This window comes from Sarcophilus harrisii, chromosome 1, assembly GCF_902635505.1.
Source record: "Sarcophilus harrisii chromosome 1, mSarHar1.11, whole genome shotgun sequence".
Classification (NCBI taxonomy): Eukaryota; Metazoa; Chordata; class Mammalia; order Dasyuromorphia; family Dasyuridae; genus Sarcophilus; species Sarcophilus harrisii.
The window spans coordinates 431020691-431040768 of record NC_045426.1 but is presented as its reverse complement, the minus strand read 5'-3'; the positions used below and the strand labels follow the sequence as shown (position 1 = coordinate 431040768).

The window sequence follows — 20078 nt, the reverse complement described above, 5'->3', positions numbered from 1 at the left end:
TATGAGGCAAATACATTTAAGCTTAGATTTCTTTTTCAAAGTTGCCTTGTTTGCCACGTGTCGACTTTAAAACTCGCAGGAAGATGTGGAAATCAATGTTTGCAGTTTTTCTATATCTACACTCTCAATTTTGCATCCTCCTCACTTCTCTTATTGTAAATTTCAACTTCATTTTTCTATACATACAGCACAGGTAATGCAGTACAATGCTCATGTCCTGATAACGGTCCACCTTGAATTTTGGTTAAGAAAACAGAGCGCAGAGCAAGATTGCCTCATCACTTTCTTTTGTGCCAGAGACTAGCTCAGTACATGGCGGGCAGTAAGAAGTTTAAATAAATCCGAGGCAGCCCTTGCTGCACGCGTATTCTTCCAAAATGTATCTGCTCTTTCCCCGACCTCCCCTGGCTTCAGAGAACTAAGGGGAAACTAGTTGGGAACTAATACTTTGGCAGCTCCAGACGCCCGCTGGCTTGCAACGCAACATCTTCACACACCCTTCTCCCTGCTCCTTCCCACACTTAGTACAGCCCTTTCCAAGACACGCAGGATGGAGAAATCTTCCTAGAGCTAGTCTTAATTCCAGGGCAATGGCTGCAGAATGGGACCTTCAGACATAAGGCTGACAAAGTAGTCTTCACAATTCCTCCCCATCTTTTTTATGTTTGCCTCCCTCTTCTGCTCAATGGAGCAGGATAGGAAGCCTCCAGCCAGCTGTTCACAGACTGAAATCGTAGGGAAGGAGAATAACAAACTCATGGGAAGGAACCCGAGGCTGACATCCAGGCTTTAGCCTGACTGTGAGTTTAGGACTTGGATTCAGGAGTTGGAAGGACCGCTCTTTTTAGTCTTCTGGTAAGGGCTAATGGAAAAGTGTATCCTTGCTCCTGCACATTCCCTTCACTCTCTCAAAAAAAAAAAAAAAAATAGAGAGGGGGTGGGGGGGTGGAGCGTGGGAGAGGATCGGAAGGGATAAGGAGAAAAAAGGAATTTTTAAACCTTCTCTACTTTCTAGCTTCCACCTAGCCCCCATCGCCCAGCACCTTGCGGAAGTTATTGGAAAAGGTCATTTCTGCACTATGCAGCTGGAGAAAACGCAGATTTCCTAAAGCCCCCTCCCTCCCCCGCTGTACAGAGCCAGCTGCAGGGCCAAGGCAGAGGGAGCATGGGGTGGGGGCAGAGGTTAGAGCTTAAATCAATGCTTCCCCCCTCCTACCCCAGCCATCAGTCAAAGTGTCAGAAATTCTCCCCTCCCACCCCTCCTCTTTCTCTCCTAAACAGGAGTCGGGTCCTTATCATCCAGCCCCCTGCCCCACCCTCTTCTCCTGGTCTAATAGGGACATGGTATTGGCGGGCACTTATAAAAGTCTCAGGCTCAGACAGACACAGAAGGACGTCCTGCAGGAGAGGCTAGGAAGCAGTAAGTCCTGAGAAAGAAGACCATGGCCAAGGAGTGGGGCTACGCCAGCCACAATGGTGAGTGAAGATATAAATTGTTTAGTTTGATGAGACTAAAAGAATCCTTTCATATTTTTTAAGCTCATTCCTTCGGAAGGAAGTTAGCTTTGACAGACTTTGGGAGTACCCCATATCTTTTCCATATTGGTGCGATTTTTTTCCCCAGGTGTTTATGATTGCTGGTCAGCAGTGATAGACCCTGACGCTGGGGCTCTTGGGAAAGCCCATGTCTAGAAAGCTTAAAGGATTCATCTACAAAATATAGATACTTAGCATAACTTAGGGTTGTTGTAAAATTTAAATGAGGCAATTTAAGGGAATTCTTGTTGAAAATTGTAAAGGCATTATTCAAATATAAGATGCTTTTTGCTTCTATTTTATGGGCAGGACCAAGAGTCCTTCCCCTTAACCTTTACCAGAAGATAGAAAACATTGGTTTCCACCCTCTTCAAGTCGTTTTTTCTATAAACAAAGTTATATAGAAATTTAATTTTAATTTATGCTTTCTATATTATCCCTGAGACAAGATACATGGGATGAGATTCCTTCTTTGCAAATTCTACTGGAAGATTTCTTTTAAAACATGTAGCTTCCTTATCACTATGTTTTGTTAGTTCATCTACTAGCAAATGGCATCAGAGAGATGCCAATGATTAACTTCTTTAACTTTTCTTTCCCCTAGGACCTGATCATTGGCATGAAATTTACCCAATTGCTAAGGGGGACAACCAATCACCTATTGAACTGCATACCAAAGACATCAAGTATGATCCCTCTCTGCAGCCTTGGTCTGCCTCTTATGACCCAGGCTCTGCAAAGACCATTTTGAACAATGGAAAAACTTGCAGAGTTGTGTTTGATGACACCTATGATAGATCAAGTAAGTCTAAGTTCTTGAAAAATTTTTGCATCCATTCTCAATAGGTAAAATACATATATTTTCAATGTAAGTTTGAACTGAAGCGACTTTGTTATATAGTAGATCTAATGGTGAAAAGAGGCAAATTCTTGTGTAGATGCCAGGAAACGTTAATGCAATGAAGTAAAATTGTCTCACCTTCCAGGTTCAAACATAGTGCTTCTGAGATGTATCCCTCTATCTAAAAGGGAGCTTAGTTAGGGCAAGACAAACATGTGAGGATATACAGTTGGATTTTCTCCCAATCCTATAGGACTGCTGCCATAATGTCACTCCCTACAATAGCTCTTCTTTGTCACTTCTAAACTGTGTAGGAGATCTGGGTTAATAGTATGTGCAAAGAAGAATCCAAAAAGGAGACAAAATAGATTCCTCTTGGGTCCTGAGGAGGGTGTCAAGCCCCATAAAAGAATCAACCCATTGTGTGACTCTGAGTTTGCTTCCTTCATCAGTAAGTCAGGAAACATTTATTGAACAAGTATTATGTTGCAGACACTCTTCTAAGTACTTCATCAATTTCAACTAATATTTTTTGGAAACCCAATAGGGACTATTGGACTTATGTCAGCATATAGCTCAAATTCTTGCACTTACTAGGTGTGAAACTGAATTTCATGAGAAACTAGGTTTCTCATGAATTTCTACCTTCAGTCACATCGTTGTATGAAATTGGAAGATCTTCTATCAAAAGTCCCCCATATTATCTTTCAGCTTTAAACAAATAACTGAATTATAAGAAGACTGGGAGAAAGATTTAGTTTTGCTGTCAATAAGGTGAAGGAAAATCATAATATCACCATTATATCTATTACCTGATGCAATACAATTTCTAAATTCATTCCAAACATCAATAATGTTTATGTTGTTTATGTAATGTTAAAGGAATATTTAGCCATAATGATAGCTATCTTATCATTATCATAATTAACAAAAAAATTTTTAGTTGTAGTGCAGAGTAAGAGAACAATTTTTGTATCCCAGGTTACATGTAAAGTCTATGACAGAATTTTTCTTAAATGTTATTTCATCTTAACTCAGTTTTTTGTTCTTTTAAATTGAATTTTCCTTTTTTATAAAAATCAATCCAAAGTATTTGAAAGTATTTGTGTAGTGCCAAAGCTGGACCAATATTTCTACACAATCAAGGTATCCAAGTTAATAATCTGCAGAGTACTTATATAGAAAAGTTAGAGCAAATCAGATAAATTAAGGAGTTGGAGTTACTTTGGCCAAACTCATATAGATGAAATGATTTTTGTTTAGCTTGCTACAGTAGCTTTCATGTTTGTTAAGTACTTTCTAATTACCTCTGAATGGTTATTCCTTATATTGAACAAATTTATATTGTTAACTTTCAAATTATATTTCTCTTCACTTACTTTCCTTGGATCTTCATATAAAGCAAACAAAGTGGTACTGTGGTTAATGTGGCAGGGGTAGGGAGAATTTGGAGACAGGGCATTTGAAGAGGAATCTTGGCTGTCATTTATTCCTGTGTGATCCTTGGCACATCATTTGATCTCGATGGTCTCAGTTTAATTGTTTAGTCATTTTTCAGTTGTTTCTGAATCTTCATGACCCCATTTTGTAGTTTTCTTAGAAAAGATACTAGAAGGATTTGACATTTCCTTCTCCAGATCATTTTACAGTTGAGGAAATTGAGGCAAACAGGGTTAAGTGACTTGCCCAGAGTCACACAGCTAATAGGTATCTGAGGACACTCTGAACCCAGGTTTTCCTGATTTCAGACCAAGCAGTCTATGTACTCTGTCACTTATGGCCTCAGTCTGTTCTTTGTAAAAGGAGAGGAGTAAGAATAAAGGATTTTAATCCCTTCTAATTCTTTTGATTCTTTAAAACAAACTGCCAAGTTTAGGTAGCTAATCAGATTATTCAGATCCAGGCTCAAACGATTAAATTTTGGATTTATTGAATTTATTGGAAACTTCTCAAATCTTGGATTTCTTCTTATCTGCTTAGGAAGAATTCAAAGTAGAGTTGGATACAATTGTTAGTTTACATATCAGTATAATAGTAGGGATAACTGCAAATAAGCATCTTAATAAAAGAGGCAGTTTTCCTCTCTTTTATTTTGACTATATTTATTGTGCTAGGCCCTAGTTTTCATGAATGTCAGTCAAATTATTATTTTAAGGAAATCAGAGGGGAAATATTTATTTTGAATTCGTCATGTCAGGAATCCATTTTAATGAGTAAAAAAGTGATGGATGTAGTTAAGGGTGCCCTTATCCCAAAGATGATCCTACCCATAAGCTAAGCCTGCAACTACCTTCATGGGATGTTTAAGAGGAGGCCTGCTATCTACCAATAACACTCTCCCTTCCAAAATATATTCTTCACCAATTTCCTGATGCCAAAAATTCCTTTAATGGCATTATTTCTTTTATTCCACTATTAGAAACAGGGCTGGAAAAACAAATGCCCCTAAGAGAGGTAGCATATTAACTTTAATTCACAAGTCTAAATAACTGATATAAAATGCTTTCTTGGGAACAAGTTTGATAAAGAAGTCAGAGAGAAAGTAGGAGTGCAAAAAAAGTGTACCTGAAAGTGTACAGAGTAAGGAAGGTAAGAGGTTAGAGGGATAAACAACAGAAAAGGGAAAAGGATGGATAAGAAGAGGGTGGAGATTGTAAAGATAATTTCCCTCACCGAGGCTGAACCTGAAAACAGTTGGAACGTTGCAGAGAACCATCATAGGTTCATTTTATATGTGAGGAGCTGAGGTCTAAAAATGTAACCTGGCCTGGCTAATGTCACTCGGAAAACAGGTTTGAATCTAGTCCTCTTAGCTCCAAATCTTGTTTGTTTGGGGTTTTTTGCCACTTCACATTAAGATAAATGAAAGAAGCATTGAGGAGTATGTATCCAACACTGGTCAGATATTTCTTGGGTTCCCAACTTTATTTTCCTGGAATTGCATCAAATATTTTGCCTATCATATTCTATTATCAGCTCCCATTTTTTCTCTCTTTTTCTTTTTTTTTTTTTTTTCTTCCAAAAAGAAAAGTCAGTCTCCACTTTGGGTAATATAGATTTAAAAATATGTTGTTTTTAAAAGCATGCTCCCCCTAAACCTATTATTTGGATATCGCAATTAGTGGATTCACAGCAAAGACAAAATGGTTTGAATAAAGCTTTTTGCTTCTCCATATATACAAAGCTTCAAACTTCCCATTTGTTTTCTTCTTTCTTTTTCCCTCCAAATAGATTAGTGCTTTAGGTTTATCTAGTATTCATTACAAAAGTTCACCTATTATATCCGCTACATGCACTAAAACCCTCTTTCAGTAGTTCGCTATTGTTTTAATTTCTATCACTAACAACACTGTACTACTGGTTATTTCAAAGAAATGTGGATTTTTTGGAGAGATTTGTGATGGACAATTTTAGAAACCTGATTTTGTAGATCATACTTGCTATTAAAAGAGGGTTCTTGTAAAGCAAGAATGCTGTATAAATGGAAAGGGCCACACTAATGCTTCTTCATGTTATTGATGCCAAGAAATAGCAAAGATTACATTTTTGGTAGAATCTGTCCTTGTCTTCTACTATACTAATTGCTGTGGGAAAATGTTAATGATGGAGCTTCCTCTCCCCACATTCTTTCAGATGATATTTTTACACCTACTTAATACTTACTCATCACAGCCTCATAGCCTCTAAGTTCACATTGATGAGTTTTTTCCAGACTCAAGCAGATGACAAATGGAATCCAAATATTGACCTGTAGCTTTATCCACTTAATAAAACACACACACTTCTTTGATTTACATCAGAAAGCTATTACTATCTGACTATCCTGGCTGTGTATTCTTTTCTGAGACAGTATTCCCACAACGAACCAACGTCCCTTATAATGGTTGAATCTACTTTCCTGAACTCATAACATTTGAGTATTGAGTTGTTTTGGGTCAACCAATATTTTTACTGAATAATAACCTGCTTTTCCTTTTGTGATTCAGTCTTTAGCTTCTGATAAAGCTGATATCAGCTGATAATCAGAACTGATAAAATCAATTTTTCCATGGTACAGTTCATCCTTCTTTAAAAAGCAGTGTGGTGCAATGGTTAGAAAGCTATCTTCAGAGCTGGGAGAAGTTGAATTCAAACCCTGCTTTTTACATATATTGCCTATGTGACCCTGAGCTAGTCACTGAACATTTCAGTGTACTAAAATACTGTTCTAAGACTCATATTTGAAGAAAAGATGCAGATCTGCTTTGGTAGAGGGAGCTTTCTTATCTAAAATTCTCTATATCAATGAAACCACAGTCCCATTCCCACACCTTGTCACTCTGTAATAGAGCTGAGCACGTGTAAATCTCCAAGCAGGTCTTAGTATGCAGATTACTGACTCAGTTAGATTTCATAAGCACTTATGAGCTTTCAGTTATTCTCTAGCCACTAAAGATGCAAATATGAAATACAACATTTTTCTACTCTCAAGGAGAGTACATACAGTTTAGTAGAAGGGGTAAAATTTGTACATGAAAAAACTATAATGTAAGATGCATGCATAGGAAAGGTGAAGATGGTTTGAGAGACCTGAGAGGGAAAGGTCATAGAGAAAGGGAGAAGCAGATGAAGAAAGGCTTCAAGCTAACACTTGTTCTGTACCTTGAAAGAAGGGAGGGATTTCAAGGGGCAGAGATGAGCAATGTCTGTTCTAGGCAGGAATAGACCATGGACAGAAACACAGAGATGGAGAGCAAAACAAAATCAAGGAATAGATCTGTTCAGTTGGGCTTGAATATAGAGTATATTATAGAATAATATAGAATAAGGTTGGCAGAGGAGGTAGGTAGGAGCCAGATTGTGAAGGACTGGAATGTCAGGCTCATTATTTTGTATTTTATTCTGTAGATAATAACTTAGTATATATATATATATATATATATATATATATATATATATAAAACATATAAATTTAGTACTCTACAGCTACTTTTGTAGGATTTTTTTTTTACAACTATGATGACATACATTAAATATTGTCTTGAAATTTCTTGGCACAAAAGGGATTAATTTTTAAAATATTTTTAATATTTTAATCTAAGGAAAATGACTTTATGAATGCCTTATCTAGAGGAAAGAATTAATACTTTGAAATTAAAACGTAAGAATTAAATCTATCCTTATAAAAGACAAAGTACATTTTTTCATCTATCTGTGGGAAGGGATATTATGTTACTGTGTACACAGGAGAAGTGACTAGAGGTAATTCTTCTAGTCATGAATTACAGAATTAAATTCATTACTTTAGAGCTGCAACTGTTATATGTATCTGTTTTGCACAAACCTATATATGTACAATATTGTTTCCTTCAGATAGATTCTAAGTTTCTTGTGGGTAGGGACTGTTTTATCTTTGTCCTTTTTTTTTTTTTTTTTTCAGCATGCAAGACAATGCCTGGCATGGAAGTGCTTAAGGAATGTTTGTTAATTCATGTTCTCATGCGTAATTTTATAGTTCTGAAATGCTGTTGTAGATAGTATTATTTTCAACTATCTTACATAACTCATTCTCTTCACCAGTAAACAAGCTGTAATATCTTAGGACTCTGAGGAAAATATTTTCAGAGTCTATGTGAGATATCAAAAGGGTCCCTAGCATTCTATGACACTGTGGAAGATGTCCTTCAATCAAATCCTTGGCAAGATATAAAGAGGAATTTGGAAAATAAGGTTAGGAAAATAGCATTGGGCTATCAGAAGAGGGACTTACTTTTCCCTATGTAAAAATAAGTGCTGCTAGGGGAGAGGATGGAGGAAGGAGGAAAAATAACACCTCATGAATATTGTGCATTGTTGTAATTTGAGAAAGAAAATAAGACCAGTCTTTCAATAGGTACCACATATTGGAATTTGACTAGGCTTTGGGGTTATGGAGCCACAGGATTCTTGGACCTACTGGGCTCTGTTTCTGAATCAGGTCTAAAAATGCAGAAATACTTTCTTAGGAGAAAGCTGGTAAAGGTGTACTGAATTCAGTATTAACCCAAGTTATCTTTTCAGTGCTGAGAGGGGGACCACTCTCTGCACCCTATCGACTCCGCCAATTTCACCTTCACTGGGGCTCATCTGATGATCATGGCTCAGAGCATACTGTGGATGGAGTGAAATATGCTGCTGAGGTAGGAATTACCTTTAAGTCTCTCCCAGATATAACTTAGAGATTAAGTCCTTTTATATATGAAGAAAGGGAGTCAGAGGACTGAGATTCCTTACTCCCAAATTGTTTTGTTTGTTTGTTCAGTCAAATTTGTTCAGTCATTTCAGTGTCCAACTCTCTGATACCTTTTGGGTTTTCTTGGCAAAGACACTGGAGTGGTTTGCCATTTCCTTCTCCAGCTCATTTTACAGATAAGGAAACTGAGGCAAATAGATTTAAGTGACTTGTCCAAGATCATACAATTAATAAGGGTCTGAGGCCAGATTTGAATTTAGGAAGAGGAGTTTTCGTGATTTCAGCTCAGCACTCTATTCATTTTGCCCCCTTGCTGCTTAGAATCCTAGATATCCTACTAGAATTAGAATGTAAATGTCTTGAGGGAAGATTTTTAGCATGGGCCCTGGAATAAACCACTTAATAAATGCTTATTAGTGGCAAAATTAGGTCTAGAATCCAGATCTCCTGATTCATCTTTGTGGTTTTTGTCACTGCATTATACTAATATCATAGATCTAAAACTGAAAAGGATCTTAAATACCTCCTCATTTTATACATGAGGAAACTGAAGGTCAAGGTCACATAGGTAGTACCAGAAATGAGATTTGAACTCAGGTCTTCTGATTTGGTGCTCTTTCCATTATATCATGCTACTTTTTTATTGAGGGTAGTGAGGTGGCACAGTGAATAGAATGCCCACCCTGCAGTCAGAACCTGAGTTCAAATTTAGTCTAAAACATTTATGAAATGTGTGATCCTGGACAAGTCATTTAACCCTGTTTGTTCATCTATAAAATGATCAGGAAAAGGAAATGTCACACCCTTCAAGAAGCCAGTATATCAAATAAATTGTAATTAAGAATAGCTGAAGATGCTGACTAAGAGAAGGCTAATATTTAGAGAGGGCAAACCTGAACCAGGCTGCCAAAATGCAGACAGGCACTAGATACACTGAAGGGAAAGGTAGAAGTCTGACAAAAAGAGAGAAAAACCTAAAAAGGAAAAAAAAAAGAAAAGAAAAGAGCGACTACAGTGAAACCAGTTTGTTATTCTATTTCTAAACTAATATTATAAATATTTTTATAAAACATATTTTGTGATATTGTTTGTGTTTATAACTGAAAAAGTAATAAAGTTCCTTAATATGAGAGAGAGAGACAGAGAGAGACAGGGACAGACAGAGACAGAGAGAAAGTGAGAAAGAATGGTTGTTATAGAAACAAATTAATATAAATGCCATTTTATACTACACCCAACTAATTTATTCATTAGGGTAAATAGAAATATTTTATGGCTTGAGAAATGAGCTATATGATTTTGCATACTGATGTAAATGCAACTGACATTTCTTTGATTTTTCTCTTTTACTAATTCTATGGATCAGAAAGATAAGTTTCTATAAGTTAGGAGATAAAGAAGGTACAAAGGAGGTGATAAGAAGTCATGAATATTGCTAGTGAAGAAGGAAACTCCTGGCAACAAACTCTTCCTAGGACCAATTAAGCAAGATAGTAATGCAAGCAGAGCTGACAAAAATCCAAAAGCCAAGACAAAGCTTAGAGGACTTTAACTCTAAAAGGGTTGTAGTAAATTTTCTTCTCTTATTGGTAAAACTAAGATTAGATCAAGCTTCAATTAAGGGCATGTGGGAAATGTACTGAATAAAGGTTTGTTTGTTTTTTTTCCCTTCAATATTTTCTTCAAAAATACATGAATTTCACATGAGTGTATTGTACCACTATTCCCAATTTGAAGGGAGGATAAGCCAATTTATTGACTTCAGATTTTGACATAATATGTGATTTTATCTTTTTCTGCACATAAAATTTTTATGTCATTATGTTCATAATTAATCTAAGGCAAAATATTTCTACCAAACAGTAAGGTATTTTACATTAAGAAATAATAAATTTAACCACTGTAGAATACCATGGGCCTTTCATTCTATGTAGAATTCCATAGGAAACTTTTCATGTATTTTGAATCTAGTGTTCAAATTAAAATGACCATGAATTTAATTGCTTTGCCACTAAGTCCTCTTTTTCTCAAAACTATAATTACTGAATTCCTTTAGGCTGAAAATTGTCATATTTGAAAAGCTAAAGATAGTTTCCCTCCTCATTTTTCCACTCCTAATTATCACTTTTAATTTCATAGTCTTAGATATTCTTTTTTTTTTTAAGTTCTTTATACAACTCTAAGTTGATAAGAGCAATGAAGTAATTTTTTTTTTTTTGGAGGTAACTTAAAAATGTTTGATTAGATTCAATTGGATATTCAACATTATAGGCACATGTCTTTATTCCTCTACAGAGTTCATGGACATTCATATATCCTTATAATAGGTATGCTTATGCATATATTCATGAGTAATTTCGAAAGCAATCAAAACCCATCACACAAACTGTGTTTTTAGGATTTGATTCCTCAAGAAATGTCATTTTTACTTGCCATTGTGCAATTATAAATATAAATATAAAATTTTTCATTCAAAATCTATTTGTTATAATTTTAAGTAATTTAAATTCTCATGAAACCCTCCCCCCTTTCCAGTCCTCTTCCTATGTACTTTTCACTCTTAGATGAGGTAGAAGGAAGAACTATTTTACATTATTCAAAATGTATTGATTTACAATTGGAAGAAATTTTAGAGGCAAGTCTCATTTTGTAGATTAGGAATCTGGAGATCCAAAAACTTAAGAAATGTATCCCCAGTCACAAAGCTAAGGAAGTATTTCTTGGTTTAGAGGGCCAAATATTGGTAGATCTGTATACATGTTTGATGGAGTAGTTTGTACTTGGTTGCTGTACGTTCTTATTCTTGCTTATTTGTTACATATTTTTATTGTATGGTTTCAGCTTCACATGGTTCACTGGAATCCCAAATATGGCACTTTTGGAGAAGCTCTGAAACAACCTGATGGAATTGCTGTTGTGGGCATTTTTCTGAAGGTCTGGTAAACAGTAACCATATATATTTTTTTTTTTTTTAAGTTTAGTGTCTTATCAGTCAGTGAATTGTCTTTGCCCTTTGGAGAGCTGCCACAGTGTTTCCTTCTGCAAAGGAGGAAATAGGAACTCCCAAAGTTTTTTTCCTGCTTCAATTCAGTATTCACCCCATATATCAAGTTATTTTTAAATTTAAAAAAACAAAACAAAACAACAACAACAAAAACCTTTCACTTTTAAACACCCAAATCCTGAACAGTTCCATGTACAAAGAAGAATAGAAACAGAGGGTAATGTATAAAACTGTGAATCAAATTAAGTCAATCAAGGTCAGGCCAAGAAGTGTTTTGTTTTGTTTTGTTTTCTGTTTGCAAAAATTTGCTTGTCCCATGGCACACCACTTCTTAGTTGCAAGGCATCTGTTTGTGTGTTGTGTATAAGTATTGGTATTCAGGGACATTAGAGACATTTACTCCCTGGACCCTCTTGTACTCCATTAGTTTCCCTAAAAACTGAAAGATCAACACTTTGATCTCTAATCTCTGGCTTGCAATTCACTCAGCCCAGTCTAGCCACCATGCACATTAGACCATGCCAAGATAACCACACGGAATGCTTGTGTTGTTGAGCCAACCCTGGTTTAATGAGTACTTAAGTGTCATTCTCACATGAATGTAGTAGTAACAAGATCCAGAGTTTAAACCAGAGGTGAAAATCTTGCTTCTTTTTTTCTTGTTGAATGACCAAATTTGTTATGTGCTGTAAATTCAGAAGTTAATTTTTAATGCTAGACACAGGATGACAAAACTATTACATTATTAAGGAGCTACTTTGTTATGATTTTGTTAAGTCTGCCAATGAGAGAATGAAATGCACGTTATTAGGAAGGGACTGTAGCATGGGAAGCATCAGCTCTGAAACAGGATATAAGTACCATGTTAGTCAGTTAGTTAAAAAGAGTTGTTTTCAGGAGGATTTGAATGTGTGAACAATCTGTGATTTCTTTACTGTTGAAAATTCCTAGTGTGAGACTCCCTTCCTCAACATTAGACTTTCTCTAGGATATAGTAGATAAGTCCTTAGGAATTGCCTATGGCAAAGAGGTTAAGTGGTTTGTCCAAGGCTTGCAGAGCTAAAGGTCAGAAGAGCTATCTGATTCCAGTTGACCCTGATTGCAAGCCAAAGATGAGCTGGTGAATATTTAACAATAGGATCAATAGAGGGTGGGGCAAACCCCCCAAACACTTTCTGGTTTAATTTGTATTAATACTTTCTCTGCATAGCTTTCTTTAGTATAAACAATCAACAAAACAATAAATAAAACCCTGATTTTATAACATCTTTAGTTTGGGTGTAAATGCTTAACCCACAGATTTTACCATTAGCTTTCCCAAATTGATTTAAACTGACTCCAGAACATTAAGGCTTCAAGCCTAGTACTCTATTTGCTTCATTACAATCCCCCTTGTTATAAGAATATTTGCAATGAATTATAAGAGTATTTAATAGAATTTGGTGGACATGATAATTCAGCTTGTGTAGTAGAACAAATGCCAGACTTTAAGTTAGGAGAATCCTGGGTTCAAATTCGGATTTTATTACTTACTAGCTCTATGACTTTAAATAAATAGCTTAACTTATCTGAATCTGTATTCACAGTTAAAAATTGAGTCAACAATATTTGTAATATCCACCCCACAGAGTCAATATGAGGATTAAATGAAACATATTTTGAGTGCTTTGTAAATCTCAAAACATTACACAAATATCAGCTATACACTAGTAATGCCCTAGTAGATATTAAAGTTGTATAATTCTTCATGATAATTTTGTATGCTTTGATTGAATGTCTCTAGGGAGTTGTTAGAAAAAGATAAATAGCCATCATATTTGCCCAAATATCATTGAGAAGTATCTGAGAAAGATAAAATATGTATAGGATAGCATAGATATAACCTGACCATAGTTTATCACACTACTGCTAAAGTCTTTTCATATTTGAGTCTGTTAATTCCCTACCATGGAACAGACCTGGACAGAAGCCCAAAGTATACAGCAAAAAGACCTATAATTTGTGACTGCTGCATTTTTAAGACTTGGAGTTCAAATTTAGATTAAAAAACCATATAATCTAAAATCATAGTGGAAACTGGAGAGTTACATTTCATTTATGAACAAAAAGCTCTATCAAGTTCAGCTTTGTCAGACAATGGAATTCTATAACAATTGATTTGTTGTTTTTTTGTTTTTCTTTTTGTATTACAGATAGGACGGGAGAAAGGGGAATTTCAGCTATTTCTTGATGCACTGGATAAAATTAAGACTAAGGTAAAAAAAAAAAAAAAGCTCTCTCCTTTGAATATGATGTAATTTCCAGTTTTAAAAATACATTTCAGGGCAGCTAGGTGGCACAGTGGATAGAGCACATGCCCTGAAGTCAGGAAGATATGAATTCAAATCTAGTCTCAAACACTTAACAATTCCTGGCTGTGTGACCCTGGGCTAGTCACTTAACCCCAATTGCCTCAGCAAAAAAAAAAAAAAAAAAAATACATTTCCAAAGTTCCTTCAAATCTATTTCTTTGTCTGAGGAAGTATCAAGAATATATATATATATATATATATATATATATATATATATATATATATATCTTCAATCATCAAGCTAATTTAATTCAAACATCCAGCTAATGCTTATATGTACTAGGCATTGTATCACGTATATATTGAGGACAGAAAATAAACAAAATGAAACAATCCTTCTCAAGTTTATATTCTATAAATTTGATCAATAGGCATTTTTAATTTTAAAAGATAATTTTGAATTCTATTTTGGAGCATTTTCATAAATAATTTTATTATAGAGATTAAATATATCTAAATAGAATAATATGTATTTCTATTAGAAATCTTACAGTGAATGCATTATAAAATAATACCAATATAATTAGTGCAGAGATTCCTAAAATTTGGGCTATCAAAATCCTGGTTAAATGTTAGCTATATGTTCAGGAAAATAAACATTTTGGCTAGAAATAAGTCAATATGATTTATTATGGGAAGTGGTGTTTAATGTCCAAATCCAACTTTTAAAAATATTTGTGTAGATATGGAATCATAATTATCTGCTTATCAACATGCCCCTCAAATATCTTTCAGCTTAAAAAAATGTAGCTGGAGAATTATACTGAAATTTATTCTCAAGTACTCTTCCTCCTTTTCTTCCTCCTCCTCCTTCTTCATCTACTACTATACTGCTGCTGCTATTACTATACTTCTATTATTACTACTATTACTGCTGCTGCTGTTGCTGCTGCTGCTACTACTACTACTATTGATCCTTCACTTGACTTTTCTGCTCCTTCCAGCTACTCTCATATTCCTTCCTCACTTTCATTGCCAAATTACTTGAAAAAATTTGCTTTTACTGGATGCTTCCACTTCCGTCCTATTTATTCTCTCCTTAGACCTCTGCAAACTATTTTCACCCCTCCCAGCACCATTCTTTCTCTCAAAGGTAATAACTATTATTTAAAAAAACATAAATCCAGTGATCTTTTATGCTCTTTTCCACCTTTTACTATGAAAATTGAAAAACAGTTGGTTCTCTTTATTCTTAGCTTCAGAGAAACAATCTCTTGGCTCTCATCCTACCTAGTATTGCTCCCTTTCTGTTTTCTTTGATCATTTCTTATTTTCCAGATATCTCAATGTGAATGTTCCCCATGTCATGCTCTGCCAATATTCTCTTCAAATTCTGCATTATCTCTTTAAGCAACAATCAGTGTACTTCAACCATCACTTTTATGCAAATATGACTCCTAATTCTTTATTTCAAGATTGGACTAGATTTTTGAGTTCCAAGTCCATATCTCTACTTACAAGACTACTATATTTAGACATTCTAACTGGCACATCAAATTTACCATGTATAAAGCAATACTTATCAGCTTTCCCCCTAAATCTGATCTTTCTAGTTTTATTTTGATGGTAGAATCAACATTTACTCTTTCTCCTATGTTCAAAACCTTGAGGTTCTCTTTTCACATATACTTTGTATATCTAAGTTGCTACACTCTACAATATTTCTTTAATTTCCTTCCTCATCTCTATGCCATGCCATCCTAAGACTCCATTCTCCTTTCTGGACGATTAAAATAGCTTCTTAACAGTTTTTGGTGCCTCCACTTTCTCTTCTCCTATTAACCTAACCTTTATACTACTGTTAGTACTTTATGTACATATATATATATATATGTATATGTGTATGTGTGTCTGTATATATATATATATGTATATGTGTATGTGTGTCTGTGTGTGTGTATATATACACACACACAGACACACACACACACACACACACTCATATGCAGCTATAAACTGCTCATAAAACACCAGAGCTACCTGTTTCTTGCAGAACAGATTTCTGCCTGACATTAAGGTACTCCTGAGTTTGGTGAATCTTACCAGATTCCTCTGCTCCCCATGCCTTATGTACTCCCATCTCTGTATCTTTACTGATTCTGTACCTAGAATATCCTCTCTAACCTTCCATGTTTATTGAATTTTTATCTATCTTCTTGAGTCTAAGTGAAATGGCTTCATTTCAACTAAATCTTCTCTAATCCACTGACTTAAAATTCCCCTTTCAACCTCAACAAGAACTTGGTACTGCAATTTCAAATGACCTAATGATAATGATAATATTGGGTTTTTTAAATTATCTGATTCTTTCTCACTTTCTAGACTAAAAGCTCCATGTGCCTTATTTAAATTTTACAGTTTCCCCTACTACCTAGAGCATGGTGGTCTTCACAGATGATGTTTAATAAATGCTTTTTGAATCAATTACAGAATTGTTAGTAAAACTGTATTTTGGATCTAAAAGGAGAATCTTTTGCTTTTAAAAATGATATATTCAGAGCAAGTGGTAATTTTATGAAAGTGCTTCTATCTCTTAAAATTTAATTTCTTTGAAATTTTGAAGAAGATTTGCTCATGGTTTGAAATCAGTGTCCTAAATAGATGACTGTATTTTGATATGAAGATGTACATTTATACTTGGCCTGTTTTATTGAATCTCTTTTAGGGCAAAGATGCTCCTTTCACACGCTTTGACCCATCCTGTCTTTTCCCTGCTTGTCGGGATTATTGGACTTACCACGGCTCCTTCACCACTCCACCTTGTGAGGAGTGCATCGTCTGGCTTCTTCTGAAGGAACCAATAACTGTGAGCTCTGACCAGGTAAACAACTATCTAACAAGAATTTTAAAGAATGTTACATTTTTTGCTTACAATTTCTTGGTGATCTTGTTTCACAAAAGCTGGATGACTAACGAATCAGTATTTTGACCCAGTTAGTCACCTTCAATCAGTTTGAATGAATCAAAGAGCGAGAAAGAAAGAAGGAAAAACTATTTATTAAGTGCTAATCATTTGCTAAGCTTTGGGGATGCTATAGAAAATGCTAGACAAACCCTATCGTTCACAATCAGAGGCCTCCAGGAGAATAGAGTGTATTACTGCTATTTCAGGGTGTTTACACTGACAAAAATCCTACTGCCCAGAATAAGGGAAGTGAGAGTCTATCTGCATTCTTCTTTCCAGACTCTATCTGAAGCATTCTTCTCAGTTTTGGGCACTACATTTTGGGAAGGTCATTGTCAAAGTAGATATATCCTGTTCTAGAGGAAGACAATCATAGTGGATGAGGGTATTTGAAAACACATCATATGAGGAACATTAGAAAGAAGGGGGTATATTTCATTCAGAAAAGAGGCATGTTAAGAGTAATGTGAGAGCTGACATTAAGAATATGAAGGGCTCTCATATCTAAGAGGATTTAGACTCTTTTTGCTGTGGCCCAGTAGGTAAAACTTGTTTGGGAAGTTATAAATTCTTTGACACTGAAGGGTTTTAGGTAGAGATTGAATGAATCAATCTACACTTGTCAAGAATGTTGAAGATGGGGTGCTTAATTTGCCTAGAATTAGATGAGAACTTCAGAGGGCTCTTTTAGTTGTAAGATACTACAATAGGAAGAAGATGATGAAAATAGAAATATTATCCCATCATTTTTTGTGCTAAATGTTTTGTGTATTTTCTTTTCTGTACTCAATAGTATTTTATTTTCCCAAATATATGTAAAGATAGTTTTCAACATTCATTTTTGTAAAACTTTGTGTTTCAAAAATTTCTCCCTCTTTTATCTCCTCTTCCCCAAGACAATAAGCAATTTGATATAGCTTAACACATGCAATTCATTTAAACATGTTTCTGTATTTGTCATGTTGTACAAGAAAAATCATACTTAAAGGAAAAAAAATCATGAGAAAGAAAAGAACAATAAAAAGGTGAAAATATTATGCTTCAATTCACATTCAGTGTCCATAGTTCTTTCTCTAGATGTGATTGACATTTTCCATCTATCCTACTATCATTAATTATCAAAAATGCCATCACTAACTATGTATATTTGTGCTTCTCATGAAATCCTGATACAGTTACAAATAAGTAGATAAATCAGAGGGAAATACATTTTGGCAGTAGTCAATGTTTATCTTCTATTATAGTGAAGCAGAGGGTTGGGCCAAGATGGTGATCATTCAAGAAAAAATTCTTTATGTATTTATGGAGAGAGAGAGAGAGAGAGAGAGAGAGAGAGAGAGAGAGAGAGAGAGAGATGAAAGAGGAGAGAGAAGAGAGATAGAAGAGAAGAAGGGAGAAATAGACAGAGAAAGACAGAGAGGAAAGAGAAGAGGAGAGGGGGAGAGGAGGGACAGAAGGAGAGGGAGAGAGATTCTTGAAATATCTAGTTTCCTAATTCCCTGTTTCATGAAGTGTAGCAAAAGTAGGTTACAGACCATGTTAACATTGAATGTATGAACTCTTACAGATGGCCAAGTTGCGAAGTCTTTTCTTCAGTGCTGAGAATGAGCCTCCTGTGCCCATGGTGGATAACTGGCGCCCTCCTCAGCCTCAAAAGGGCAGAATTGTGAGAGCCTCCTTCAAGTAGGGCTATCTTTGAAATGGTTGGAAAGCAAGGGAATCAATCCCATAATCAATGCTTAGTTAAGTGCGCACCTTGTATTACTGCTCTACACTCAAAGCAGATTTTCTTTTTCCAAGTGTAAAACTGAGCAAAGAAATGTCATAAATCATTGTCACCATCTAAGAGAACAATGTTAAAACTTTCAAACTCTAACCTTAAAATGACAAAAAAGGTGAAGTTCATGTTTGATTTTGTATAACAATTGTCTTTAACAATAATGAAAAGTAACACATCTAGAAATGCTTTAAAGAAGAGGAGAAAAAAAAAGGAAAAGAGAAGTTGTAACTGATGGTTGGTTAAATACATTTTTACCAGCCTTTAACTTTGTTTTCAGTTTTACTGTTTTCATACTATGAGTTTTCAGTCTTCACAGAAGTAATGAATAATCTACCATGTAAGAATAGCAGCATGTGGAGAGCAAATCATCATAAAATGCCAGCATTAAATTAAATTGTTACAAATTGTAACAATGTTTTGAAGTTTTAAATGAAATAAAAGAAAAATACATAAATCAGAAGAAGAAAAAAATAGCAGCTATTCTAATTGGCATTAGCTTAATTATCAAAGTTAACTATTCAAAGAAATGGTAAATCCCAGAATGATTTTTTATATAGACTTTCTGGCCCAGCATGAGGGCCATGGAGCTTTACTCCTTCTCCTACCTGTATCTTTGCATGCTTATACACAGCTGACTATAATAGACTTCTGGATTCTGTTGGCCTCTTTGATCTGATTGCACCATACAGGATTGTATGATTGTGTCACTGAGTGCCAACCCAAATAAAGACTCATATACGAAAATGATGGTTTCAATTGCCTGCTTTTTTAATGGATGGTCAAAAATGTTAATAAGGTATGAAAAAAGGTTAATAAGGTATGAAATAAGGTAAAATCTAGACCAGAAAATTCATTTAAATCTTTTATAATTAATAATAAGGTACACAGAATACTCCCTTATCTTGTGAATTTTGTTGTTTGTCCTAATTCAGTTCACTACAATTTAACAGATATTTATTAAATACCTGCTTCAGAGATACTGTGCTAGGTGCTAGAAAAATGAAGGTGGAAAAAACAATTATTCATATGCTTTCTCCAAGGAGTTTAAAATTTTGACTGTAAACAAGCAATCATATGCATTTAGTTGAGCATCCACTCTGTGTAGTCACTAAGAGTGGAGTAACAAAGATAAAAATGAAATCAAGGGGTAGCTAGATGGTGCAGTGGACAGAGCATCAGCCCTGAAGTCGGGAGGACCTGAGTTCAAATATGACCTCAGACACTTAACACTTCCTAGCTGGGTAAATCTGGTCAAGTCACTTTACCCCAATTGCCTCAGCCTGTCTTCAAGGAGGATATGTAAATATAAAGGACTGTCTTCTTCATTAAGGTGCTACATGCCGAAAGTCCTTTTGATATTTAAATACAAGTCTAATAAATGCTACTATGAAAGAATATTTGCCAGTCTTGGTAAACACAAGCATTCCAAAGCATATAGGTTTCAAAGTTT

At 35.1% G+C, this 20078-nt stretch overlaps 1 protein-coding gene across 1 annotated transcript; it reads left to right on the top strand.

Annotated features, from left to right (window-relative positions):
• Positions 1 to 814: 814 nt before the first annotated feature.
• On the top strand, positions 815 to 19372 carry CA3 (carbonic anhydrase 3). The gene is made up of 8 exons (XM_003759665.3): positions 815 to 855; positions 1282 to 1476; positions 2141 to 2338; positions 8417 to 8535; positions 11430 to 11522; positions 13785 to 13847; positions 16609 to 16764; positions 18416 to 19372. The coding sequence occupies exons 2-8, from the start codon at positions 1443 to 1445 to the stop codon at positions 18533 to 18535; spliced, it is 783 nt and encodes a 260-aa protein (XP_003759713.1). The 5' UTR covers positions 815 to 855; positions 1282 to 1442; the 3' UTR covers positions 18536 to 19372.
• The last annotated feature ends 706 nt before the right edge of the window (positions 19373 to 20078 follow it).